The sequence below is a fragment of the Entelurus aequoreus genome, linkage group LG04, assembly GCF_033978785.1.
Source record: "Entelurus aequoreus isolate RoL-2023_Sb linkage group LG04, RoL_Eaeq_v1.1, whole genome shotgun sequence".
Lineage (NCBI taxonomy): Eukaryota > Metazoa > Chordata > Actinopteri > Syngnathiformes > Syngnathidae > Entelurus > Entelurus aequoreus.
This window is the reverse complement of record NC_084734.1, coordinates 60,763,860-60,791,623: the sequence shown is the minus strand read 5'-3', so window position 1 is coordinate 60,791,623 and position 27,764 is coordinate 60,763,860. Positions and strand designations below refer to the sequence as shown.

Genomic DNA, 27,764 nt, shown 5'->3' with positions numbered 1-27,764 from the left:
ATGCTTTGTTGGTACAGTAACTAAACATTCTGATTGTACTATCTGTCCATTTTATTAGAAAAAACTAATCCTCCTGAAAACAATACAATCTGGCAGATGTATTTTTGGGTAAGAGTTGCAGTGTGGAAGCATCGGACTTTAAACGGCCGCACTCAAGTCAACAAGTATGGCATCAGCTGCAACGCACACACACACACAGTGCCAGCTTAATTCACATGTGCACTAAATACAAAGTGTTGTAAAAATACAAATGAGAACAAAGGCACATGAGAAATGTTTCTTCAAGACGGGTTTGTAATGTACTGTGATTGCAGTTTTTTGTGTCCAACAACCCCAAAGTAAGACTGAATGTCAACAATTGGTGTGTCAGGTGACATATTTTACTAACAGAAACATGACAAAGATATTTTAAAAACTACTAATATCAAAATTTTGACAAGTTATTGTACATGTACACAAAAATGGAAACAATGACAGTTTTAAATGTCCAAAACTTTGTTGGACATTTAATGTGACGTTTCGTGTGTCCATTGTAATCTTCAGTCAAGGAAACAAATTCATGGTCATATTTCCACATCACTTTCTTTATCGTTGTCATGGTCACCGTCGTAGAACTCGTTTGCTGCTTCTGGCCTGTGGGAGTGACATCATCGTAAACAGCAAGTAAACTTTAAAGGTTACAATTTTCATGTTAGTCATTTTGCACGTGTACAGTAGTTATTTTAATTACAGTGTTTCCCACAGGACTGATGGCGCTGAATTTGTATATTGGCCATGATGCATGTGCAAGAAATAAACATTTTACATATATTTAAAGACAAAGTATAGTAAAGTAAAATGTATTAACATAGCAGTGTTTCCCACACATTCATTTATTTGTGGCGGCCTGCCACGAAAGAATTAAGGCCGCCACAAAAAAAAAAAAAAATGTTTTTAATATTTAAAAACATTTTTTTTTGTTGTCCTGTCCAGCTTCTCAGGCATATCATATAGTTGATGTAGGTGCCCATATCGGCTGTTCAGATTTACTTTACAAAAGAGAAGTGTAGGATCAAGATTTTTGGAGCTATTTGTTCAGTGGATCAGATGTTTGATGAAGCTTTGTGTCTATCTACCACCACTACTGTTTTCTGTTTATTTGTTACTGACTGTGGCAGGACACCTCTGCCTTTGTTTCACTTTATGTTGCTGGTAAATAATATGGTTGTAGTAGTAGGCTAAAGTTAAATTACTTAGTATGCACTAATTAAAGGGGCAGAGCTTTAAGAGACATTTTAGCTTTTATATTTTTATAAGATATATTTTTTGTAAGAACCACAATTAATAAATATATTTCAGTGAATAGCTTATTGTTCAAATCTGTATATAAGTATGTACATAAAGTGTTGTAATTATATTGTAAAATGGATGGATGGACGTTAGCTTTTATATTTTTATAAGATATATTTTTTGTAAGAACCACAATTAATAAATGACGGTGTGGCGAAGTTGGTAGAGTGGCTGTGCCAGCAATCGGACGGTTGCTGGTTACTGGGGTTCAATCCCCACCTTCTACAATCCTAGTCACGTCTGTTGTTTCCTTGGGCAAGACACTTCACCCTTGCTCCTGATGGGTGCTGGTAGCGCCTTGCATGGCAGCTCCCTCCATCAGTGTGTGAATGGGTGAATGTGGAAATACTGTCAAAGCGCTTTGAGTACCTTGAAGGTAGAAAAGCGCTATACAAGTATAACCCATTTATCATTTATATTTCAGTGAATAACTTATTGTTCAAATCTGTATATAAATATGTACATAAAGTGTTGTAATTATATTGTAAAATGGATGGATGGACGTTTAAAACAAAACTGTTATTATTAATTAGTAAGTATACATTTTTTTGAGCCTTTTTAGAGAAAATCATATCATTGTAGTAAAGTATGCAAATTACTCGATGTCATGGTGACCACGCCCATAGCCACGCCCCCACCGCCACAGGTTTCTTGGCAGTTTATGGGAAACACGGCATAGCCTTTGCTCGTTGCACGTGTACAGTAGTTCTTTTATTTACAGTGTTTCCCACAGGACTGACGACGCTGAATTTGTATATTGGCCTTGTATATTGGCCATGACGCATGTGCAACAAATAAAGATTTTACACATATATTTACCGTATTTTTCGGACTAAGTCACAGTTTTTTTTCATAGTTTGGCCGGGCTCCAGTGCGACTTATGTTTTTTTCCTTCTTTATTATGCATTTTCGGCAGGTGCGACTTATACTCCAAAAAATACGGTAAAGACAAAGTATAGTTAAGTAAAGTTTATTAACATAGCCTTTGCTTGTTACATCATGCCTTTTTGATCTTTTTGTCCATTTTTACTGTTTTATTTGTTTATTTCTACAATTGCTCGTGGTCCAATAAACAGACCAAACATTAGGTGTGTTAATTTTTGGGGACCTAACGATTCCATCCAATTCCTGGGGTGACAATTCGATTCTCAGTAAAACAGATTCTCGCAATGTATTTGGTATAATTATAATGTGACATTTTCAAAACAGAAAAGCATTTGGTTGCATAGATATGGCCGAGAACATTTTTTAAAAAAGTATTCTTATCAATTATATATACTAAACCAAAATATAAAAACACTTTTTTGCTCCCAATTTTAATGAATTGAACTCAAAGATCTAAAATGTTTCCTATATACACAAAAGGTTCTCTCAAATATTGTTCACAAATCTGTGTTAGTGAGCACTTCTCTGTCAAGAAAATCCATCCCACCTCACAGGTGTGGCATATCAAGATGCTGATTAAACAGCATGATTATTGCACAGGTGTGCCTTAGGCTGTTCAAAATAAAAGGCCACTCTGAAACGTGCAGTTTTATCACACAGCACAATGCCACAGATGTCGCAAGTTTTGAGGGAGCGTGCAGTTGCCATGCTGACTGCAGGAATGTCCACAAGAGCTGTTGCCCGTGAATTGAATGTTAATTTCTCTACCTTAAGCCATCTCCAAAAGGTTTTCAGAGAATTTGGCAGTACAGCCAACCAGCCTCACAACAGCAAGACCACGTTTAATCACACCAGCCTAGGACCTCAACATCCAGCAGGTGCACCTTCATGATCGTCTGAAACCAGCGACCCGGACAGCTGCTGCAACAATTGGTTTGCATAACCGAATAATTTCTGCACAAAGTGTGACACACCATCCCAGGGAAGCTCATCTGAATGCTCGTCATCGTAACCGACTTGAGTGGACAAATGCTCACATTCGATGGCGTCTGGCACGTTAGAGAGGTGTTCTCTTCACGGATGAATCCCAACTTTCACTGTTCGGGGCAGACAGTGTGTGTGGTGTCGTCTGGGAGAGCGGCTTGCTGTTGTCAACGTTGTGAACCGAGTGGCCCATGGTGGGGTTGGGGTTATGGTATGGGCAGGCGTATGTTATGGATATGAACGCGAGTGCATCTTATTGATGGCATTTTAAATGCACAGAGATGCCGTAACGACATCCTCAGTCCCATTGTTGTGCCATTCACCAGAGACCATCACCTCATGTTGCAAATGATTTGTGCAGTTTCTAAAAGCTGAAAACATCCCAGTTCTTGCATGGCCAGCATACTCACCGGACATGTCACCCATTGAGCATGTTTGGGATGCTGTGGATCGGTGTATACGACAGCGTGTTCCCGTTCCTGCCAATATCCAGCAACTTCGCCCAGCTATTGAAGAGTGGACCAACATTCCATAGGCCACAATCAACAACCTGATCAACTCTATGCGAAGGAAATGTGTTGCTCTGCGTGAGGCAAATGGTGGTTACACCAGATACCCTTTCTGACCCCCCCCAGATCCCCAATAACGCAAAACTGCACATTTAAGCGTGGCCTTTATTGTGGGCAGTCTAAGGCACACCTGTGCTATAATCATGCTGTTTCATCAGCATTTTGATATGCCACATCTGTCAGATGGGATGGATTATCTTGGCAAAAAAGAAGTCCTCACTAACAGAAATTTACACAGATTTGTGAACAATATTTGAGAGGAATAGGTATTTTGTGTAGATAGTAAAAGTTTTAGATCTTACGGTTCAACTCATGAAAAATGGGAGCAAAAACTAAAGTTTTGCATTCATATTTTTGTTCAGTGTATATATATATATATATATATATATATATATATATATATTACAGTATATACCGTATTTTTCGGACTATAAGTCGCAGTTTTTTTCATAGTTTGGCCGGGGGTGCGACTTATACTCAGGAGCGACATATGTGTGAAATTATTAACACATTACCGTAAAATATCAAATAATATCATTTAGCTCATTCACGTAAGAGACTAGACGTATAAGATTTCATCGGATTTAGCGATTAGGAGTGACAGATTGTTTGGTAAACGTATAGCATGTTCTATATGTTATAGTTATTTGAATGACTCTTACCATAATATGTTACGTTAACATACCAGGCATGTTCTCAGTTGGTTATTTATGCGTCATATAACGTACACTTATTCAGCCTATTCTTTATTTATTTTAAATTGCCCTTGAAATGTCTATTCTTGGTGTTGGGTTTTATCAAATAAATTTCCCCAAAAAATGTAACTTATACGCCAGTGCGACTTATATATGTTTTTTTCCTTCTTTATTATGCATTTTCGGCTGGTGCGACATACTCCGGAGCGACTTACACTCCGAAAATTATTAGCAATATTGCTAGCCATTACTCCCGCGAGTCAAAGGCTGGGCTGCACACTTGTGTAGGTGTTCGGCACCTTTCCACACCTTGCCTTCCACGGTGGCGGTAATGCTCACCCCCAGGCTTGTGGAGGTGGCCCTTCTCTAAACCAAAGCTGAGGGTTTGTAACAAAAAAAACCTCAATACATTCACTGTTAAAGCCCAAGTAATATCTAGAGGGGTCTAAACACTCACTAAATATAGCAACAAAGTTGCTAAGTTAGCAACACCGATCCTTTCTCCTACATCTTCTTATTCTCTGGCAGACCAGGTGCGTATGAGCTGTGTTAAGAAACTGAGTTATTATACAAACTGCAGCTTAAAAAGTATTAGTGGCGGGCTGCCACAAATACATAGATGAATGGGAAACACTATTATTTGGCGTTCTTTGTTGTTTGAGTGTGCTCTGACCTCGTGTAGTTTTCCTCGCCGCCTCTCTCATCGGGGTCGGGCTCATCTGTGCGTTCGTAGCTAAGAATGTCCGAGGGGACGTCGTGGATCTGAACACTGGGTGCGTGGTTTAGCATCTTCAAGTTCTCAAACACCGTCTGACGGATCTGCTCCAAATACTGCAAACACATTGAAGTCATTACTTTACACATGTTTAAATAGCGTGTTAGCAGCAGACACACGCAGCCATGAGGTGACAGTTATTAAATAAGCCTTTATCCATCCATCCATTTTCTACCGCTTGTCCCTTTCGGGGTCGCGGGGGGTGCTGGAGCCTATCTCAGCTCAGCTGCATTCGGGCTTTTAGTCAATTAACAAATCCTGAGGCACACACAGCACTCACCTGTCGAGAATTCTGGTTTTCTATCCTGGTGCTGACGTCAGGATGCAGCGTAAAGTCAGGAGCAAAGTACTCAAAGTACTCTGGAAAAAAACACAGGGGAAATTTTAGTTAGTTCAAAACAATTACTATGATTGTCCATCTGAAAAAAAGTGTTTTGTTGTGCAGTATTTTACCACTGTAAGGCAGCTCATCGCTGATGGACTCGTCCAGTAAAAGAGAAGTCTCAAACGTCCTATGATGCAATAAAGCACAATTTTGCTCAAGTATAAAAGTATTCATGTGAATGCAAGTGTCAGCATTCACATCAACAAGTCATTACCAGCATCGGGCCACATTCCTGACTGTGTAGCCACCTCCTCCCAGAACCAGCAGAGGAATCTTGAAGCTCTTCACAAACTCCACACACTCGCTGCACAACAGACGACACAGTCATTCATAAAAGAGAAAACATGCAGGTGAAGGACGATGTCATTGCAACACACACCCGTGTCCACGTATGCTGAGGTTGAAGCAGCCCAGCCTGTCACAGCCCAGAGAATCTGCTCCGCACTGAAAGACACCACACGTGTCACTTTGCACAGTTACTGTGGATATTCCTCATATTGTTGACAAACAAATGTAGGACAACATAACATCAGTGACTTCTGATGTCACTGATGTATTTTAATAGACAACAAACCAACTACCACATCAGAAAACATTTGGCTCTCTAAGTACCACCATAATGACCAACATTAAAATACAGTAGAGATTTTATTTAACAAGTATTGTAAATTCCCTAGGCTTTGAAGCCTGCTGCTTATGAAACAGTGTGGATAATTTATGAATTTGTATTCACTGATTAACAGCTATAAAGTAAATAGTAAAAAAAAAACAAGTAAACATACTGAATAGGTGTGTTTGTGCTATCGTGCCATGTTTTGTAAGATTTCGCTCACTGCAGGTGCTGCATTGCTGTTTGGTTTGGACTTTTTTTCTTTTAATAAACCTACTGAAGTACAGTTGCTGTTCGGTCTTCTAGCCGTCCATAGCGTTTCTACTTGTATGGATTCTTCATTTATCACTCCAAGCAACGTTTATAAGTTTTACACTATAACAACAATTTTTACTTACTAAACTGTCCCATGTGTGATATCTGTAGGAGTGTTTCTATGCATATTTGTATGGTAATGTAATGAAGCTAGCGTCGTTAGCATTAGCTACAGTGCTAACACGTGTACGAGTGTCTGTGTTAGTAATAAAAATAATAGATTTTATTTTTAAAAAAGCACTTTACATTAAGTAAACAACCTCAAAGTGCTACAGTGTATTAAAAAAATTAATAAATAAAATTTACAAAAAAATAAAAAAATAAGAGATAATAAAAAAAATAAAAAAATAGAACAGCCTAATAGCTAGAACTAGTATGCATATATCTAAAAAAAGGGTTTTTTAAAAAGAAGGGTTTTTAAGCCTTTTTTAAAAGCATCCACAGTCTGGGGTTCCCTCAGGTGGTCAGGGAGAGCGTTCCACAGACTGGGAGCGGCGGAGCAGAAAGCCCGGTCTCCCATTGTTCGTAGCTTTGTTCTCGGAGGTTAGCCTGTCCGGAGCGGAGGTGTCGTGTGGAGGATTTGGGAGTGAGTAGTTCTTTGAGGGAGAAGGGGGTATTTCCATGGAGGCACTGGTGGGTTAGTAGGGAAACTTTGTATTCCATCCTGAGTGGAACAGGAAGCCAGTGAAGGGATTTGACAATTGGTGTGATATGGTCATATTTCCGCACTCTCATCTAGATCCTAGCAGCACTATTCTGTATGTATTGCAGCTTCTGGATGTTCTGGATGTTTTGATTGGCAACATTAAATTGGCCCTAGTGTGTGAGTGTGAATGTTGTCTGTCTGTGTTGGCCCTGTGATGAGGTGGCGACTTGTTCAGGGTGTACCTTGCCTTCCGCCTGAATGCAGCTGAGATAGGCTCCCGCACCCCCCGCGACCCCGAAAGGGACAAGCAGTACAAAATGGATGGATGGATGGCTGTGTTAGTATTATGAACTTACAATGGCATTCTTTTTGTATTGTTTCAGTTTTTTAAATTCAACAAAACAACACCGTGGAGTTATTGAGTGTGTTTAGCTGATTGGAGAGCTGGCTTTCACAGCTCGTGGGTCCATGACGATGACTTCTGTTTTGATTGATCAGCTGTTTTACTGCTTTTTGCAGGAAGGTATAGGCCCCTTGCGGACTCAGATAGTGCAGTGCGTGCGCTGCACAACAGCCATCTTAGCTTGGTTGACCACCACTGGTTTTCACTTCCGGCAAGAAATCACTTGTCCGAATACAAGCAATATCCCATTGCGATGTATAGTCTGGAAAATACGGTTCATTTAATATTTTTGGCCATTGTAACATTACACGCAATGCATAATCATTATCAACAATGATACTACATAAACAGTACATATATTTACAGGCTTCTTTGGTGTACCAGAGTTTGAAAATCACTGCTATAGACCCTTAAAAGTCTTCCCACAGAGTGAAATTGTTATTGCTACAAATGGGAGACTAACTGCACTTTTTCATTCATTCCTTTTTAGGTCTTGTTGGTGGAATGGTGCCTATTGTCTCAATACTTTTGTCCATATAAAATGTGTGTGTGTGTGTGTGTGTGTGTGTGTGTGTGTGTGTGTGTGTGTGTGTGTGTGTGTGTGTGTGTGTGTGTGTGTGTGTGTGTGTGTGTGTGTGTGTGTGTGTGTGTGTGTGTGTGTGTGTGTGTGTCATAACTGCAATGTGTGTCAGGCTGACCTGTAGAACGATGCAAGTAGGTTGGTAGAAATCCACTACTTGTTTAATGACTGGCTGGAACAGCTGCCTATAGCCTAAAAAAACACACACACACACACACACACACACACACACACACACACACACACACAGTTAACAATGACTGTAAGAATGTGAGGCAGTCAGGGAGGGGGGAGGGAATAACTCACTCTGGTCATCAATGCCGTCCCTGAGAGGAACATTGAGGCAGTAGTAGCGACCACTCTCTGCTCCGACCTCGTACATGTCACCTTCAACAACACACACACAAACAGTGCATTATTACACACTTGCAAAGTGAAACAAACACACTTAAACATAGTCTGTGGTGATTTAGTACATGATGTCATGTATTTTAAATGTGGCCTCATTCATCTCAGTAGAAACAAAATGCATTGTAGGTTCAACAAGGTACTATTTCTAGTGCTTCAGCCGGAGTTCTAAGCACGCAGAGCCAACACAAAACTGGTGAAAAAATACCTCACATGCTGGCTAGCTTAGCCTGATATTGTGCTTAGATAAGGACAACGCAGTGTTATTGTATTCCACAGTCTTCTGCTCTCCAATCAAAATGTGTATCTTTATTAAGGCTGGACAATTAATAAAATTTTGATTTCGATTATGGCTTCTCACGATCATGATACTATGGTGATCAGAAAAAAAAAAAACGGCTAATGGGCCGTGCAACGTTCATGCAAATTCCAGAGCTTGAAACGGCGGAACAGAGCGAATGAGTGAAAAAAGACCACGTCTACTAGAAGTTTGAGTTGCCGTGGTTGCTACTTTTTATTTGACACAGCCCTACTATGCCTAAAAATCACTAAACTCAACAACAAAAATAAGGCCACATGTTTTCCGCGTTCAAGTAACAGCGGACGAAGTCACAGAATTGGCTAATAACAGTGTTAATTTTGTTTACAAATTTTTTTTCTTAGTCATATTTTAGTCATCCAAGTTGAATTAGTGTAGTTTTTGTTGTAGTCTATTAAATCCCAGCTAAATTCCTTAACATTTTAGTCAACTAAAATTACAGTAAATTTCATTGGCTAAAATATAAAGTATAAAGGATAAGGAATCTTTGAAGTTGTCTTAAAACCACTTTTATTAGGGTTATCGCAGAGCATCTCAAAAACTAAATTCACAACGAGACCTGCTTTAGTCAGGGGAAAATAGGTCGTTGACAATAACTAAGCAAAACATTTTTAGTCAACAAAATCAACACTGGCTAATATAATGAAATCTGCTGTTAAATGCAGACTATCTTGGAAATTGACAAATGTGGCTGAACTGCTGTCATTGTGATTTAACTTTGTGTCTACAACCATGTTTGTTGCCTGCCCTTGCTGTTACACGCGCCGTTTGCGAGTATGCGCGTTTCCCTCTCTTTATCAAATGATAACTATAGATGTCAACATTGTGTATGTGCTGAAAGCTTAATTTATTATCGTTGCCTTTGGTAAAAACTAAACTATTTTAGGTTTAACTAACATTTGATTTATTTTATTTAGACTTGCCGAGTTGGTGCTTTACAGAACACTCATAGCAAAAATGTGTCTTAATAAATACAAAACATATCAAGATAATACTTAAATGGGAAACACTGAACATTAAAAGTACATCAAACAAATCTTTAACGGAGTGGTCACTGCAAACTCGTACATTTTTCGGCTCTGTTCCGTTGTACTGGAAAGCGTGGTACATTTGTCGTTTTTTATTCATAAAATTTTGCACTCTTCCGCCATTTTTGATTACCTCTCGAGGAACTCTGAAGAAACTTTTATCATTTTTCGTGATTTAAACGGTTCGTACAGCCGAAAAACAACGCAAGAATAGGGCATTTTTCTTTGAGAAAGGCTAAAGGGCGCCTGGTACCCATTGAGAACAGACGCTGGCTTGACCACCAAGTGTATTCAATGAGCCGGACATGACGTTATCTTGAATCCAAGCAATTAAGCCGCTACTTTTTTCCTATGCTTTGAACCCTGCGGCTTATAAAAAAAGGTTCAGCTAATTTATAGATTTACAGTCTCTTTGCTCACGGCCATAATGTTCTGTGTTCAATAGTTTTCATTAAACACATAGACACTGAAATTGTCTGTTATTGTTTGGACGAGTTTGCACACTATGTGTTGCAGGTTGAAAACCGTCCATAGAGTTTCGGCTCAAAAGGATTCTTCATTCATCACTCCAAGCAACATTTGTAAGATTCACAGTAAAACTAAAACTATTCATACTTACTAAACCGTCACATGTGTGATGTCTGTAGGAGTGTTTATGCATATTTGTATGTGCTATCGTAGTGTAATAAAGCTAGCATTGTTATCGTTAACATTAGTTAATACGCAAACACGTTTACGAGTGTCTGTATAAGTATTATTAACTTACAACGGAATTATTTTTGTATCGTTTCAGTTTCACAAATTCCTCAGTAAAATCACCAAAAAAGTCACCGTGGAGTTATTGGGTCTGTTTGGCTGATTGGAGAGCTAGCTTCCGCAGTTATTCCGTCCATGACGATGACGTTTGTTTTGTTCAGCCGTGTTACAGGCACTGTTTGGAAACAATTAAGGTTTGTAAATAAACATTTAAAATAACTCATTTCACAACATATGGTGCGGCTAACATATGGAAACATGATTTTTTTTCCTGAAGTTTATTAGATGCGGCTTAGATACCAGTGCACTCTACAGTCCGTAAAAAAGGTAGTCTTTTCCTTTTTAGACAGTTTAAATAATTTATGGGAGTCTGTTTAAATACAAGGAGGGCCGCCTGTGCAACATTTGTGTATGTTTTCAGGGTCCGTGTACTTGCACATGTTAATAGAAAATGTGAACTTTCATGAAGGTGTATGGAATCATTTGCCTGAAGGAGCGCTCACCTGTCCCTGGAAAAAAGTAGTTCCCGTATTTGTGGAAGGACACAGTCATGACCCGATCCGTCAAATAGAAGGCTTCCTGCACACCGTCACCATGATGAATGTCTATGTCAATGTACAGGACCCTAGGGTGGTATCTGGAACACACACACATTTGTGTAGAAGGAAACAAGCCCACTGTCGTAACACTATTTAGTGAAGTCTTACTTGAGAAGCTCCAGTATACTAATGACAATGTCGTTGACGTAACAAAATCCAGACGCCTGCAAACATAACAGAAACATTTTCTGCCTGGATTGCATATTGACAGCTATTTCTGGTTATCTTATTGAGGCAAACAAAGTTAAGTTGATACAATAATCAGCATTGAGATTAATTGATACCTTTATAACAATAACAAGCTAAAATTAGCAATATTATCTTGGTTAAAATACTTTTTTAAACTGAAACTTATAATGTTGTGGCTGGTGAGTGCATGCAAGTGTTGTGTTCTGACCTCAAACTTCTTGGCATGATGCAGTCCTCCTGCCCAGTTGATGGCGATGTCACATATCTGGCAAATTAAGTCAAAGACCGTCAAGAGACACAGTGAGTGTCAAGATGGCAAAATAAAACAATGTCCAGTAAATCAGGTGAACTTATGAGTTCTGGTAGGACACAGAAGATTGTGTTATACTTCTCCAAGGTGTGTGTGTTTACAGTATTTACCTTATGGTTGAGTTGTGTAGCACCCTGCAATGAGGCTCCTGTGTATCTGGAGCAGAACTCAAAAAGACCTGGAAAGACAGGACTGAGACATGCAAGAAGTTCATTAGTGCTCCAAAAAGATAAACTTTTGACTTTTCAGAGCATTCAATCGATCCCAACCGGACTGTTTAGCTTGTCCTGAGTTTGAGCAAACTTCATCAGTTCAAGCTGAAAATAAATAAGAATGAATACAATAACCTGGATATGAATGACAACATCTATAGACAAACATTTGACTTGTAATTTGTTAGCTGCTATGAGCCAATTAGTGATGCTTAATAACGTAATTCAAAACTGTGAAATAAATTATGATGCTCAAAGGTTAAGGATATGACAAAAACAATAGATCAAACTGAACACAGCAAGTATCACAGCCACACTGACAAGTAAAGTTACTGCAAAAATAAACACGTGTATTATGACATTAAAACAGTAATTTGAACTAGTGGATGTCCGAGTATCCACATATATAAATGCAACAGTTTCTGTCTTATATTCTGCCTCTAGAGATGTATACATGCAAGTAGTGATAAGCGATATGGCCCAAATTCTATAACGCAATATATATTGCAGTCTCCTCCAATAACAATAAATATATATCACAGTATTTTGTTTGGTATGTAAATTATATAACCATTTTTTAGTTAAAAAGGCTCCTAATTTAACTGCTGACGTATGCGGTAACATTGCATATTTTCCAGTTATATTGCCGGTTTTTGCTTTTAAATCCCTCTTGTGTCCAGTGACTTATTTCCTGAGTTTGTAAACTACAAAATATTTTTCATAATACAAAACATCAGTTTAACCACTGTAGTATCTACCATATACTGATGCAATTCTTGGTATCGTTCCTGTTGATATTTGTAATTCAGCCGCCCACCTTTTTTACATTCAAAAGCTCCAGCTAGTGGTTAGCATATTCTCCTACGGTGTGTGTTTAGCTATTCCTCCAGTGATGATCCTTGTAAGAAACAGTTTATTTTCCACCATGTAGGTAAGGATTGGTGACTTAGAAGTGGCTTTGGACTGTGGATGGACATTAGGCCCTAGGAAGAATGTAACAGTGTAATGAGGAAGCGTTTGTCTGCTTCTCACTGTCAAATTTGTGGCACACAGCTATGTGTCATCAACAAGCATTATCACAATATAACGATAGTTTCAAAAGCTCCATCGTCTGCAAACTTTATATCATTTATGTCGTATAGCGTCGTCATTGTGCAACCCTAATGGAGACACATAATTTAGCTGCTAGCCGCTCGTCAGCCGGGGGACTAAAAATAAATACAATGTCAGCCTGAGGGGATCTGTGTTTTTGATCGGCATTAAAAGGCATTAATCGGCAATGGCGATCATGTACGAAAATCGGCCGATACTGATCAGCGGCCAATCGATCGGCATATCCCTATTTCTGAGTATTATAATTTAAAAAGTAGCAGTGAAAACTCACCAGTCATCTCCAACATTAAATGTGTTGAGGCTCTTGGTGAAGCCCTGCATGTTGTTGGGGCTGACCTTCTGCAAGAAGTCTATGTAGTCTTCCGAATGGAAGCGACACATGTCGTGCTGTGACGCTTTATATGGCTTAAACACCTGCAAAAATCAAAGCATGATTTGATGTCGTTTGCTCACATTGGGTCATTTAGCCACAGTGTTTTCCCATGCATTCATTTATTTGTGGTGGCCCACTACAAATACATTTGGACATCCACAATTTGTTTTGGCGATACCTGTGAGGCCATTGCTCATAAACACATTATTTAAAAGTCTTTTAATGCTTCTTGTCGTTAAAACTCTGTCCAGTAGATAGTGGAAATCTGCTTCCTAACACTTATATGCACTTGGTCTGCTAGAGAATAGGAAGACATGGATCAGTGTATTTAGTATTCGGAGCCCTCTCGTTTATTTTTTTAAAGCAACTAGTGGCATTTTATAGACTTAGTTCACACGTTTTTGTTATTTTGTAATAAAAAGAAGTTATGTTGAAGACTTAAGAGAGAAAAGGCAGGAAGTCTTTCAGAGAATATCCTCATAAATGCTCTACAAATGATGAATTCATTAATGAAGCCATATGTTGTTGCTGTGAATAATTGATAATTTATGTTCCTTCCAATTTACATTCTTAGACTGATTTGTTTCATAAGATTTTTTTAAACCTTATTTACCAACGTAACATGAAAGTATTGACTTAAATGTGTTGGTGTCACTTTGTGCAGCGGCAGTCTAAAGCGTGTGAGCTCCTTATAACACACACGGACGATAAAAAAAACAAAAAAACATGATATTTCCTGGGCTCTTTATAAATGTGCGATGATGTTAAAAATAGGTTCATGTAATTGTGTAACCTGCCTGCTTATGTTCTGTTCGGGGCTCGAACCTCGGTCCTCCAAATGAGAGCTAAGTGTGCAAGGCACCAAGCTAAAAGCCAGAGCGGTCAACATTGCAAGCCTCTTAAGGTGACAGGGAGTGAGGTTTACCAACGTACACATGGCATTAATGTCAATCCTGTCTGATTCCAATCAATGCAAGTCATCAAAATCAGGTAATTCACCTACCTAGTTGCAAGAAAAAGTATGCGAACTTTTTGTGATTACTTGGATTTCTGCATAAATGTGTTTTGATCTTCATCGAAGCCACGACAATAGACAAACACAGTCTGCTTAAACTAATACTACACAAAAAATGAGATATTTTTTTTGTTTTTATTGAACACAACATGTAATTTTTTACAGTGCAGGGTGGAAAAAGTATGTGAACCCCTAGGCTAAGGACTTCTCCAAGAGCTGATTGGAACCAGGACTCAGACAACATGGAGTCTAATCAATTTGACGAGATTATATGTGTTGGTTAAAGCTGCCCTGCCTTATAAAAAACACACACCTGTGGTAAGTGTGCTGTTCTCAAAAAGCATTGTCTGATGTGAACCATTGTCTGAGTGTGAAGCGACTGGGATGAGAATCAGCACCTCCAAGTCCGAGTCCATGGTTCTCGCCCGGAAAATGGTGGAGTGCCAATTTCGGGTTGCGGAGGAGACCCTGCCCCAAGTGGAGGAGTTCAAGTACCTCGGAGTCTTGTTCACGAGTGAGGGAAGAGTGGATCGTGAGATCGACAGACGGATCGGTGCGGCGTCTTCAGTAATGCGGACGCTGTATCGATCCGTTGTGGTGAAGAAGGAGCTGAGCCGGAAGGCAAAGCTCTGAATTTACCGGTCGATCTACGTTCCCATCCTCACCTATGGTCATGAGCTTTGGGTTATGACCGAAAGGACAAGATCACGGGTACAAGCGGCCGAAATGAGTTTCCTCCGCCGGGTGGCGGGGCTCTCCCTTAGAGATAGGGTCAGAAGCTCTGCCATCCGGGGGGAGCCCAAAGTAAAGCCGCTGCTCCTCCACATCGAAAGGAGCCAGATGAGGTGGTTCGGGCATCTGGTTAGGATGCCACCCGAACGCCTCCCTAGGGAGGTGTTTAGGGCACATCCGACCGGTAGGAGGCCACGGGGAAGACCCAGGACACGTTGGGAAGACTTTGTCTCCCGGCTGGCCTGGGAACGCCTCGGGATCCCCCGGGAGGAGCTGGACGAAGTGGCTGGGGAGAGGGAAGTCTGGGTTTCCCTGCTTAGGCTGCTTCCCCCGCGACCCGACCTCGGATAAGCGGAAGAAGATGGATGGATGGATGATGTGAACCATGCCTCGCCCAAAAGAGCTCACAGAAGATCTACGATCAATAATTGTGAAGTGAAGTGAAGTGAATTACATTTATATAGCGCTTTTTCTCAAGTGACTCAAAGCGCTTTACATTGTGAAACTCAATATCTAAGTTACATTTAAAACAGTGTGGGTGGCACTGGGAGCAGGTAGGTGAAGTGTATTGCCCAAGGACACAACGGCAGTGACTAGAATGGCGGAAGCGGGGATCGAACCTGCAACCCTCAAGTTGCTGGTACGGCCGCTCTACCAACCGAGCTATACCGCCCCAATTTGCATAAAGCTGGAAAGGGTTCCAAAAGTATCTCTAAAAGCCTAACATTAGCACATAGTAATAAAATAAAATGTGACCCATTGAGATATTACTCTTTTGTTTTTATTAGAGCTGTCAAAGATAATGCGCTAGTTACTTTATCGGCACTAACTTTTTTAACGCGCGATTAACGCGCATGCTTCCCAGACTCCTTTTTGACCCTTGGGCTATTTCATAACGTGGGAAATGTAATGGTGTTGTTCCGTTGCTGTTGAGGCACAAGCTCGAAAATAGTGACCAGAAATGCACAAAGAAAAGGAGGACATTATGGAAAATCTCATGTCAAAAGCCATGGCAATTCGTTCTCCCAACAAGAAAAGACGACATCAGTGCAGCAACTGCCTGCGGGCGCCTTTGCTGCCTGCAGAGTGGAGCTTCACGTCCGTGTTTGGATTACAGTTGAATGCAGTAATTGCATAACATTTTGATTGTTACACTAACTGCTTTAAAAAGATGGAATAAAAGCTCAGCAGAAAAAAATACGGTAGAGGAAGTTTGGAGTCATTTTTTAACGGATAATTTTACGTCATCAAATCATGTCAAGACACCTTCTCAAATCAATCATACACTTTTGACTTCACAATAAAGGGGCTACACTTTACATCGGGTCTAACAACACAAACAAAATTAATATGTCTTACATTACGACCAAAGATGTTTTGTAAAGTAATCTGTGATATTTCTACCTAAATAAATGTTTTCTGGCAGATTGAAATAAAGTGTATATTCTTTTATAACCTGTTCTGATTGATAGTCTGCAATCATAGAATGTTTAGTATTACATTTTAATAATTAATAAAGGTTCAAACATTGTCATGCATTTATTTAGATAAAATGTCACATTTTATATTACCAATAATATTTTTTGACAGTCGAATCATGATCATAACAATCCACATTGTATGTTATTAATGCGTGAAACTGGTACCTAAACATGGCGTAGCTGCTCTTCTGAATGCAAGTGCTCCTACAGCAGAAGTACAAACTCTGTATTCCTACAATATACAAAATCTGCATTGCAGGTATTTTTTTTATTGTCATTAAAAGCGTGTTTACGTCTTTTTTGTGTGGAGCTGTTTAAAAAAAGCATAATGTTCAAACAGCATTTCATTAACGCAAACTAATTGTCCAGTCATGGTATTAAACACTCGAAAATTGTCTGTCTAGGGTTCACTTATTAAAGCCGAAAAAGTATATCTGCGATTAATCGCTGTTAAATATTTTAATCATTTGACAGCTTTAGTTATTATTCTTTACTAAGATTATGATTATTCCACCAACTAAAACCTTTTTAAGGGCTTTAGCTAACTCAAACACTTACCGTATCTTGAAAAGTATGTTCATCATAACAGGACCCATTGAAATAATCAAGACCATGTACAAGTAAGGTGCACAAGTTTTTGGCCATTTTGTTTTTTCTGCCCACTTTTTGCTAGGATTTGGGCCAGTTCCAATTTGTCTTAGTTGTTTTGCGCAATGTTCCAATCCAGGACATTTTTCTATATATGTCGCGGGCCAATAAAAAGATGACTTACACTTTGGACAAACCTGGTCTAACTCTCCTATTTGTCAATCCTAGTCTTGTCCATGTATGTTATTGTTGTTGTTATTGTGACTGTGTTGGCCCTGCGATGAGGTGGCGACTTGTCCAGGGTGTACCCTGCCTTTCGCCCCAGTGCAGCTGGGATAGGCTCCAGCCTGGATGGATGGCTCTAATATAAGGTGTACCTAATGCTGTGACTACTTAGTGCATTTGTGTGTTGTGCTCACCATCATTTTTTTGTAGAGTCCATAGTGCAGCACCAGACTGTGAGTCAGGGATAACCGGTGAGGCTTCATAGGATGACCAGCACCTTTATTTAGAGCAATAATGGCGAAAAAGATATTACATTTTCATTTGTAAAATAAAAACACAATTTAATTCGTGACATGATTCCAAATTAATGAAAAAAGGTGTATATCGTAACTCTAACTTGACAATGCCAACGCAAGTAAAATAAAACCCTTGGCAGACAAAAGAATAAATAAAATAAAATGTACACATCAATGTTACAGAGGAAAATCCTAAAAGATAATAAAAATATATTCCGAGACAAGCTTAGCATCCGTTTGCCTTTGTAGGCCCGCCTAACTAAGACAACCATCGCTACTCACCGTAATGAAAGTTGCCCACGTCCGGGTCATAGAAATAAGACGTTCTGTTGGTCATTCTCGGTAAAATGTTATTTCTAAAATTTTGCAGACGTCTTTACAGCTATAAAAATGCCATTTTGTTTGTCAATTTGTAGAGTCGGTCGCCATTGTACAATCCGTGTGGCGTACGTCATCAAACAGCGACAATGACAACAGAGAAGGGCGGGGGATGCGTTTGGAGCCGATATATGAATAAATAAATGGTACATGCCGCTTTGAGCAGCGTGCCAACGACAAGCCTTAGCTAGTGGGGGCAATTTTACGCCGTACGGTTAAAAAAAGTTAAAGTACCAATGATTGTCACACACACACTAGGTGTGGCGAGATTACCCTCTGCATTTGACCCATCACCCTTGACCACCCCCTGGGAGGTGAGGGGAGCAGTGGGCACCAGCGGTGGCCGCGCCCGGGAATCATTTTTGGTGATTTAACCCCCAATTCCAACCCTTTGATTCTGGGTGCCAAGCAGGGAGGTAATGGGTCCCATTTTTATAGAACAAGGATCCGTTGTATTTTGTAATTGTAAAACAATTTGTGGGATGAAAGTGCATGGAAATCGTTTGAGAAAGGTATTACCTAATTTCAATCAATATCCATGCATTAGTTCCCTTTTTGGGGAATTTAGCCCCCACCAAGTGGCCAACGTGTAGTTAGGTTGCTTAGCATGGTTGTTACTGAGCGTTAACTACCTTGTCTTCCATAAATATATAGTATTTATTTATATATGTATATATATATACATCTGTGTTGGCCCTGGGATGAGGTGGCGACTTGTCCAGGGCGCCTTCTGCCAGAATGCAGCTGAGATAGGCTCCAGCACCCCCCGCTACCCCAAAAGGGACAAACGGTAGAAAATGGATGGATATATATATATATATATATATATATATATATATATATATATATATATATATATATATATATATATATATATATATATATATATATATATATATATATATATATATATATAAGAACTACAGCTTATTAGTGATTCCCAGAGCCCAACAAAAGTCTGCGGGCTATAGAGCGTTTTCTATTCGGGCTCCAGTACTCTGGAATGCCCTCCCTTAACTGTTAGAGATGCTACCTCAGTAGAAGCATTTAAGTCTCATCTTAAAACTCATTTGTATACTCTAGCCTTTAAATAGACCCCCCTTTTAGACCAGTTGATCTGCCGTTTCTTTTCTGCTCTGCCCCCCTCTCCTTTGTGTAGAGGGGGGGGCTCAGATTCGGTGACCACAGATGAGCGCTAGCTGTCCAAAGTTGGGACTCGGGGTGGACCACTCCTCTGTGCATCAGTTCGGGACGTCTCTGCGCTGCTGACTTGTCTCCACTCAAGATGATCTCCTGCTGGCCCCACTATGGACTGGACTCGCACACAATTGTGTTAGATCCACTATGGACTGGAGTCTCACAATATTATGCTAGATCCAATCGACGTCCATTGCACCGATCGCCCAGGGGGGGGTGCCCACATCTCCGGTCACCTCCAAGGTTTCTCATTGTCATCCCATTGGGTTGAGTTTTTTCTTGCCCTGATGTGGGATCTGAGCCGAATGCCGTTGTGGCTTGTGCAGCCCTTTGAGACACTCGTGATTTAGGGCTATATAAGTAATCTTTGATTTATTGATTGATGATTGATATACATGGTTACAATAGTCTTGTTCTGTGTAGCGGCTGACGTTAAGTCCAAATCTTTTACAAAAGAGAGAAAATTAAGTAGAACTTGGAAATGTATAATATTACGGCATTTTAGGGTATGGAAGACGGGATTAAATGTAATTATTTAAACTATATTAGCATCTCGATCCACACTCCAGTTCAAAAAGTCGCAGTAATGCACACCAGAAGCTGCTTTGCCAACCGCCAATGAACAAAAGTAGAAGACACCACTTCCGGTTTCTGTCTCACTCAAACGGGGGCCAATCAATCAAATTTGTAGCTGGAAGTCAAGTGAGCACAGAGTGAAAATGCCACAAACATGCACTGTTCTCTCATGTGGAAATCGTTCCAATAGGGAATTTCCAAAAAGTTCCTAAAATCATTGAAGTGAGGAGAACTTTTTTTTTCCTACGCATATAAATCTAATCTCTAATTAAACTCACCAATTTACTATTTTCGATTTATTTTACTGTGTGATTTTTTGAAACAAAAAAATACAATTCCCTCATGGCCACAACCAGAGAAAATGAGACATCCTGCTTCCTTCGGCTCAGGGGTCGGCAATTTGTGACTCTAGAGCCACCCTTATAGCTTCCTTAGAGCGTTTTCAAAAAATTTTGAAAATGGAAAAAGATGAGGGAAAAAACATATTTGTTGTTCTAATATGGTTTCTGGAGGAGGGCAAACATGACACAAACCTTCATGTGTGTTAGAAATCCCACTGTTTATATTAAACATGCTTCACTAATGAGAGTATTTGGCCAGCGCTGTTTTGTCCTACTAGTTTCGGCGGTCCATGAACTCACCGTCATTTGTTTACATGTAAAACTTTCTCCGATGCTGCCCCACAAATTTGTGTTTTGTGCCACTCCTATTTTGTCTCATTTTGTCCAGCAAACCTTTTATGCTGCACTTGAATGCAAAAAGGTGAGCTTTGTTGATGTAATTGACTCGTTGGAGTGATAATCAGGCATATTTAGTCACTGTACGACTGCAAGCTAATTGATGGTAACATGCTATTTAGGCTAGCTGTATGTACATATTGCATCATTATGCCTCGTTTGTAGGTATATTTGAGCTCATTGAATTTCCTTTATTTGTGTCCTCTGTGTATTTAATTTAAATTTGCATGTCTCATGACATATCATCTGTATGTAATATTGGCTGCATTTCTGATATGTGTGCCGTTATCGACAACAACAATTTGTACCCTGTTTGTCCAAGATTGTAATAAATCTATTAAAAGAAGACCTCCTTTAACTTGAATACACACATCTATGCCTTTGGTTATTTTAAGCCAGTAATTTCCAGGAGTTATCTCACCCTCTGAGAAGCCTCTGTTTTACTAATGATTTCCAATGTTGTAAAAATGTGTAGAATAAATATTACATTTCAACATTTTAGTCAACGAAGATTTGTGTCAGCCTGCAACACAGTCATTTTGATAGTAGGCTGTTAAAGCTCAAATAGACACAGCATGTGTTGCCTTCATTATAACACTTATGTAAGGCTTTTAATTGTTTGCGGCTCCAGACAGATTTTTTAATTTTTGATCCAATATAGCTCTTTCAACATTTTGGGTGGCCAACCCCTGCTCTGGCTCCCCGCAAAATGTCTGTCCTCGTATTCTCCTTCTCCACATAGTCTGCTAAACAGTTCCAAAGGGGGTTGGGTTGTCTATGTCCCATCGGACTCTGGAATACATGGCAACTGCTCCTTCGCTGGCTTATCTTGATGAGTTTTGCCGCTCACAAATACCTCACTTTCTAATGTCAGGGCTGTATTGTGTGCTCCTTTACATGTGTTAATGTAAAACTAACCATTTACAGTAATACCTAATGATTTACTATAGTAACTACATAGTAAGCATGCAGAAATATGATGGTAAGATCAATATACTCATTTAAATAGGTGTAGGTGTATGCTAGCAATATGTGTAGTTAGCATTAAAATGTTCAAATTCTTCATAATCCATCACAAAGGAGAAAAAACCCCAGAAAACGCGGAAAAGGGTGGCTGCTGAACTTGTCACTGTCTTCAAATGAAGCAGTCTAAAAATGCTCGAGTTTCTAGTGACTACTTTGTCAAAGGTCTGTGAGAACTTTAAATAAACTGTAAAAGCCTGATTATTTATTTACCTTTTTTTTTAGTCTCCTTACATATGAGCAGTTTTTTTTAGGAAACTCCGACATGGCGAGGGTTTGTGTTTTGCATGTGATCTTTAGCATCAAGAAAACCTCTCCAAATAGTATTATTGAAGTAATTAATACATCCATTGCAACAACATATTGTATCTTAATATTGCCACACTTTTACACCCAACTTTTGCATTTAAATTGATAAATACAATAAAAAAAAGTTGTTTCTGGAGAACAGATTAGGCTAGCTAATGGTATTTAGAAAATGCAATACTAAATAAAAGTTTTTAAATTATTCAGTAAATATACCATTGTGTATACTATCCACTATTGTTTTGTAAATACCATGCTCCATCCATCCATCTTCTTCCACTTATCCAAGGTCAGGTCCCGGGGGCAGCAGCCTAAGCAGAAAAGCCTTCCCTCTCCCCAGCTACTTTGTCCAGCTCTTCCCGAGGCATTCCCAGGTCAGCTGGGAGACATAGTCTCTCCACCATGTCCTGGGTCTTCCTCGTGGTCCCCTACCAGTTGGACGCGCCCCAGGGAGGTGTTTGGGGGGCTCACTGACCAGATGCCCGAACCACCTCATATGGCTCCTCTTGATGTGAGGAGCTGCGGCTTTACTCTGAGCTCCTCTCGAATAACAGAGTTCCCCACCCTATCTCTAAGGGAGAGCGCTGCCACTTGACGGAGAAAACTAATTTTGGCCGCTTTGTACCGTGACCTTGTCCTTTCGGTCATAACCCAAATCTCTTAACTATAGGTGTAGATAGGGACGTAGATCGACCGGTAAATTGAGAGCTCAGCCTTCCAGCTCAGCTCCTTTTTCACCACGACGGACCGATGCAAGGTCTGCATCACTGCAGACGCCGCAACAATCTGCCTGTCCAGCTCACGATCCACTCTTCCCTCACTCGTGAACAAGACCCCGAGGTACTTGAACTCCTCCACTTGGGGTAGGCGCTATTCCCCAACCCGGAGGTGGCACGCCGACCTCTGCCAACTCTGTTCCATGTTCATTCTACCCAAGTTATGCCACAAATAGCGTCTTCTTGCCTTCTCTTTTTTATCTTTGCAGATTAAAAAAAGTATATTTTGAACATAGGAGCCACACGAATTTGGGTAAAACACTTCAGATGCGATACCGATATTGGAGCCCTTGGATATTGGCAGATATTAATATTAACCCGATACGATATCAGCACAAATCATAATACTGCACCATACGTTTGTTTATTTGTGGCGTGGAATGTTAAAATGCATTGATCTAGTAAAATTACTCAGAGAACAATGGTAGGTATGAAAAACACTAACCTTATGCGGCCTTTAAAAATTGAAGTAGAGTGGTATTTTTTTTTTTTTGACGACACCTAGTGGTCACAAAAATACATTAAATTAAGATCATTACCCAGTAAATCCAATAATGCAGTCATGTTTGATACTGGATACTTTCTAAAAAGCTTCTGCCTTGTAGGTTTTGTGTCTGTAAATATGAAATTATAATTATTTGATACTTGTTTATATTGGCAAATGTTTTAGACTGCAATATCGTTCAATTAAGGACACGTTTTACGTATATCTAGTTTGTGTGCTATTGTGTGCTTAGCTGTTGTGTAGCTGCTAGCTCCTAGTAGCCTATGGCCCATAATGTTTATCTTTTGTAAATGACTTGACTAAAATACAAGAAACTACCAACTTTGTGTGCTCATTGGAGAACATTTAGATGTTAACTGGCTGTCCAGCTCTGCACAAGTAAACACGCTGCAGGACTGCTTGTATCGGAGATTATATCAGAGATTTTAGATGCGAGGCTATTATTGTTTCTATCGGATCAGTATCGGATCGAGACACCCTTAGTTAAAACTAAAACAAGATTTCTTTAAAGTTACAAAAGCCACCTTTTTTATAATCTAAACTATGAGTTGAAAAGATGATAGGAAAATTACCTTAGCATTTGCCGTTTGCTTTTCTCCATGTTGCAAGTAATAGAATAACAAATAGCAAATGCTTCCACATGAGAACATGATTCTGTCATCTGTTGAAATGACACCAACATTTCAGGCAAGGGAAAGAAAGCACCTACAAATGTTACTTCCACACAGGTGTTAGGGTAACTTTAGCCTTTCCTTTAACTGTCTAATTCAATCAATCAATTCAAAATGTTTGCAACATAACCATTACATGTTTTTTTTAAATTACGTGTGAAGTACATATTTCAGCAAATACTCTACCTGGACACATTTTGAAAACATATTTTCTGTCATTAGCAACGATGAATCGTTTGGTGCGTATAATTGACAGCCTGAGGAGTAAAAACAACATAAAGAGAGGATCAAGTTAAATAAAAGCTATCAACTGATACATACCATGAATGGAAAAATCTGTGTTTTTTCTTTGACATAATAAATGTGCCTGTCACAAATTGTTGGTTACGACCCCCAAGATGCAGAGAAGGCAGGCTTTGTGAAGGAAAACATGATTTAATGTCCATGAAATAAAGAAAACACAAAACCAGGAACCAGGAGATAAGAAACACTTCCGGGATGTCAGGAAATCAGGAACTAGAAGACGAGGAACAAAAAAACAGCAAGCTACAAACAGCTACAGAATACAGCTTACCGCTATCGCATACAGCTACACTGACATCGACAAGTCTTAGCGACAATACTCCAGCACTGACTGGAGTGCAAAGCAGGTCTAAATAGCAGCTGGCTGATTGACACCTGGTGTGGCCAGGTGCCAATCAGCCACAGCTGAAGGGACAAAGCACTCAGAGAGACAAACAGGAAACTGAACCAAAATAAGAGTGCTGACAGGAAATAAACACAGAGGAAAAACTAAAACTTAACCAAACTGTCAGGGACAAGCCTGACAGTGCCGGTCATGTATTTCAGTCTGGCTCTTTTTTGTGGGCATTTTAACATATTTGGTGGCTAAATCGCTTGTGTATGACAGCATGTATTTGTAAGCTTAGTTAAAAGAAAGATTGGTAGTACAGAACACCTTCCATATCCCTTTAATTCAGTTAGAGAAATTGTGTTCTCCGCACAATACGCCAAAAGGAAAGCGAAAAGGGCAACAACAACAAAAACATTCAAGACAAGTGTTTGTGTGTTTTTATGTTTGAATTTTGACTTTATTTTCTCCATAAACATTATTTGAGTTGAATAAATGTAAGATGGGAAGACCAGATGTAGCTGAGAAGTCTACATACTGGGCTACCTGAGTAAGGTCATGTCTGCCAGAAGACGAGAACAATGAAACCCTTGAGTAAAGGTTCATGTAACGTTTAGTGTGATTGATGGAAACACTGCACACACACACACACGCATGCATGGACACACACACATAATATAGTCCTTCACTACATCATATTGCACATACCCACGTCAGTATGATGTATTGCAGATCTACACCATTGTAATCTACACTCAAGATAAAAAGCATACTGTTAAACACATCTCTGACAGTGTCAATCTAAATGAAGCATTTGTTGTTGGTGCCCAGTGAGTGGTTGTATAGTCTGTAACCTGTTTTATTTGGTTTTATGAAAGACCAGGTAAACCTCATCATGTTTGAAGGCAAGGTACATATTATGTGAACAAATATTTCCCATGCAGAGATGTACAGTCAAAGCAACTGCAGCCCAAACACATCTGCATGCAGCACGAGTAGCAAGGCTTGACCTTTCATACAACATTGTTGCTTCACACCGCTCCCTGTTGGCTTGTCAGCTTGCCATAGGGCAGTTTTCCAACCTTTGTTGAGCCAAGGCATATGTTTTATTGGGGAAACACCACCAACCTAAAAAAATGCTGTATGACAGGGAAAAGGGTTAAGCCAGAGTATGGACAACTCGGTTCTAGGCGACCTCCTAAATCAGGGGTGGGCAATTAATTTTTACGGGGGGCCGCGTGAGCAACCCGAGCACTGCTGGAGGGCCACATCAACATTTCAATTAAATTTTGCTCAATATTATTTTTGATATATACCGTAAGATAAATAATAATAATAATTAATAATAATAGTAATACTTCAACATAGTGTGTGTAACAGCATTCCATGACTAATATAAATAAATTAACATTAATAATAAATGACAGTAAAATAAGCACACGTATGACTGAGGAGTCATAGTGTAACTTTGTGTGGTGTTTGAGTTGTCCGACTTTTTGTGTGGCCATAAACGCACCAGTAGTTTAGTGCTATGCGTGTTGGTGACAGATGACAAGTTGGTTTTGGCCTGGTTTGTACGGCAGAAAATGACTAGTTTTTCGAGATAGAAGTGTTTTACTTATGTTTTTGGTGTGGTTATGGCCGAATATAAACAGTTTTGCTCAATAAAGTGATCGATATAATTCCTGGCCTCGAAGCATCTCGATAGACGTTACAATAATTGAACGGTGTTCAATTGAACGGTGTTGACGAACACCGTTAGGGCCGCTTGTTGTCACTGTCACTCAAAGTTGCATTGCAAATTACATAGAATAAATATGTTTATTTTGTTTAGAATTCAGATGGGATTTGATTTGGTGCGCGGCATATATTTGCTGCGCGCAGCAGACGCTTGAGCAGTGCGCAATTGCGCAGGCGCGCACCTTAGAGGGAACGTTGCATGGCAGTCCATGTCTTGTTGGAAACACGCCATTCTTCATCAACTTTTCTCTTTTTAGCGTCTCGGGTATAAACCGTGCATCACTTGTCGCTGCATGTGCACCTTCACTCGCAGGTTACACACGGACACACGCCCATAAATAATACTTTTCAAAATAAAAGCAGCACAGTTGTATTGTGCGCACGACATAGATGTTTTTTCAACTTTATTTTGTAATTAATGATTGCAGCTGTTCACATTCACTCACAATCACGCACACGCATACGTCCACACGGAAGTAATACAAAAAACGATTTTCAAAACAAAAGCAGCACCGTTGTATTGCACACTCGACATAGATACTTTTTAAAATGTATTTTGTAATTTAAAATTGGCCTCACGCGGGCCGGACAGGGACGCACAAAGGGCCGGATGCGGCCCGCGGGCCGCGGAATGCCCAGGTCTGTCCTAAATGATTGGTCCAAAGCCATGTTGGACACCAGTTTGGGGGCCGCCACTAAGCGACACAGCACTTACTCATTAGACATTTCTTTGAGCTGAAGAGTTTTTTGTTCAGTAAACATGGGGACGCTTCACTTTCCAAAAATGCACCGGCATTTGCATTGCATGGAAGAAAATGATGGAAAGTAAAAGTTAGTTACTACCAATGAATGACAACAGTATTTTGTGCAAGGTCAGCAAGCATACATAGAAATGGGAAACTTAGTAAATCTCACTCTCTGTAACAGTGATTAATTTTGCCTGACAAAACTTTGCTTCAAAAATGCACCTTTTCTGCATGTGTCACCAATAATCCAAACTAAACTAATAAATACAGCAGTAAAAAGCAGCATTTGCTCGGTATTCAAGTATGGTGATAATCAGGGAGCCATGCAGACACGCCACAGCAAAACATGTAAAAAAACATTTAAAACAACAAAAGTAAATGCACAGGCATATGTAGCGCAGTGATTGCAAACAATACATTGGAGGCATCCACCAGTGTTGACATACTTGAGTCATCATTTCGCCATAATTGTTGGTCCAAAGCTAATGAGGATTTTGACAAAATCAGGGTAACTTTTGGTCGTTCTGTATTTTCTGACGTACATTGCGCTGGTAGGAGCGTGTTAGAGGGCCAGCTGGTCAGTTAACACTGTAATGAGCTGGAGTATGTTTAGAACTATACTTAAACTTATTATTTTAGTTAATTTCTTTAGGAATTC

The 27,764-nt window shown here is 39.7% G+C and overlaps 1 protein-coding gene across 1 annotated transcript; it reads right to left on the bottom strand.

Moving 5' to 3' along the window:
• Positions 1 to 24: 24 nt before the first annotated feature.
• On the bottom strand, positions 25 to 18,354 carry hdac3 (histone deacetylase 3). Its single transcript, XM_062045408.1, has 15 exons — positions 18,103 to 18,354; positions 17,719 to 17,801; positions 13,382 to 13,524; positions 11,896 to 11,977; positions 11,684 to 11,740; positions 11,395 to 11,450; positions 11,191 to 11,324; positions 8,483 to 8,563; positions 8,295 to 8,368; positions 6,002 to 6,066; positions 5,837 to 5,926; positions 5,691 to 5,749; positions 5,518 to 5,597; positions 5,136 to 5,293; positions 25 to 633 (listed from the first exon to the last, which is right to left on the bottom strand). The coding sequence occupies exons 1-15, from the start codon at positions 18,155 to 18,157 to the stop codon at positions 564 to 566; spliced, it is 1,287 nt and encodes a 428-aa protein (XP_061901392.1). The 5' UTR covers positions 18,158 to 18,354; the 3' UTR covers positions 25 to 563.
• Positions 18,355 to 27,764: the final 9,410 nt, after the last annotated feature.

Coding starts and splice junctions, on each gene's coding strand:
- hdac3 (XM_062045408.1), bottom strand. CDS start 18,157: ATGACCAACAGAACGTCTTATTTCTATGACCCGGACGTGGGCAACTTT. Junction 11,978..13,381: donor TTTAATGTTGGAGATGACTG/GTGAGTTTTCAC, acceptor TGCATGTCTCAG/TCCTGTCTTTCCAGGTCTTT. Junction 5,927..6,001: donor CTCAGCATACGTGGACACGG/GTGTGTGTTGCA, acceptor TCTGTTGTGCAG/CGAGTGTGTGGAGTTTGTGA.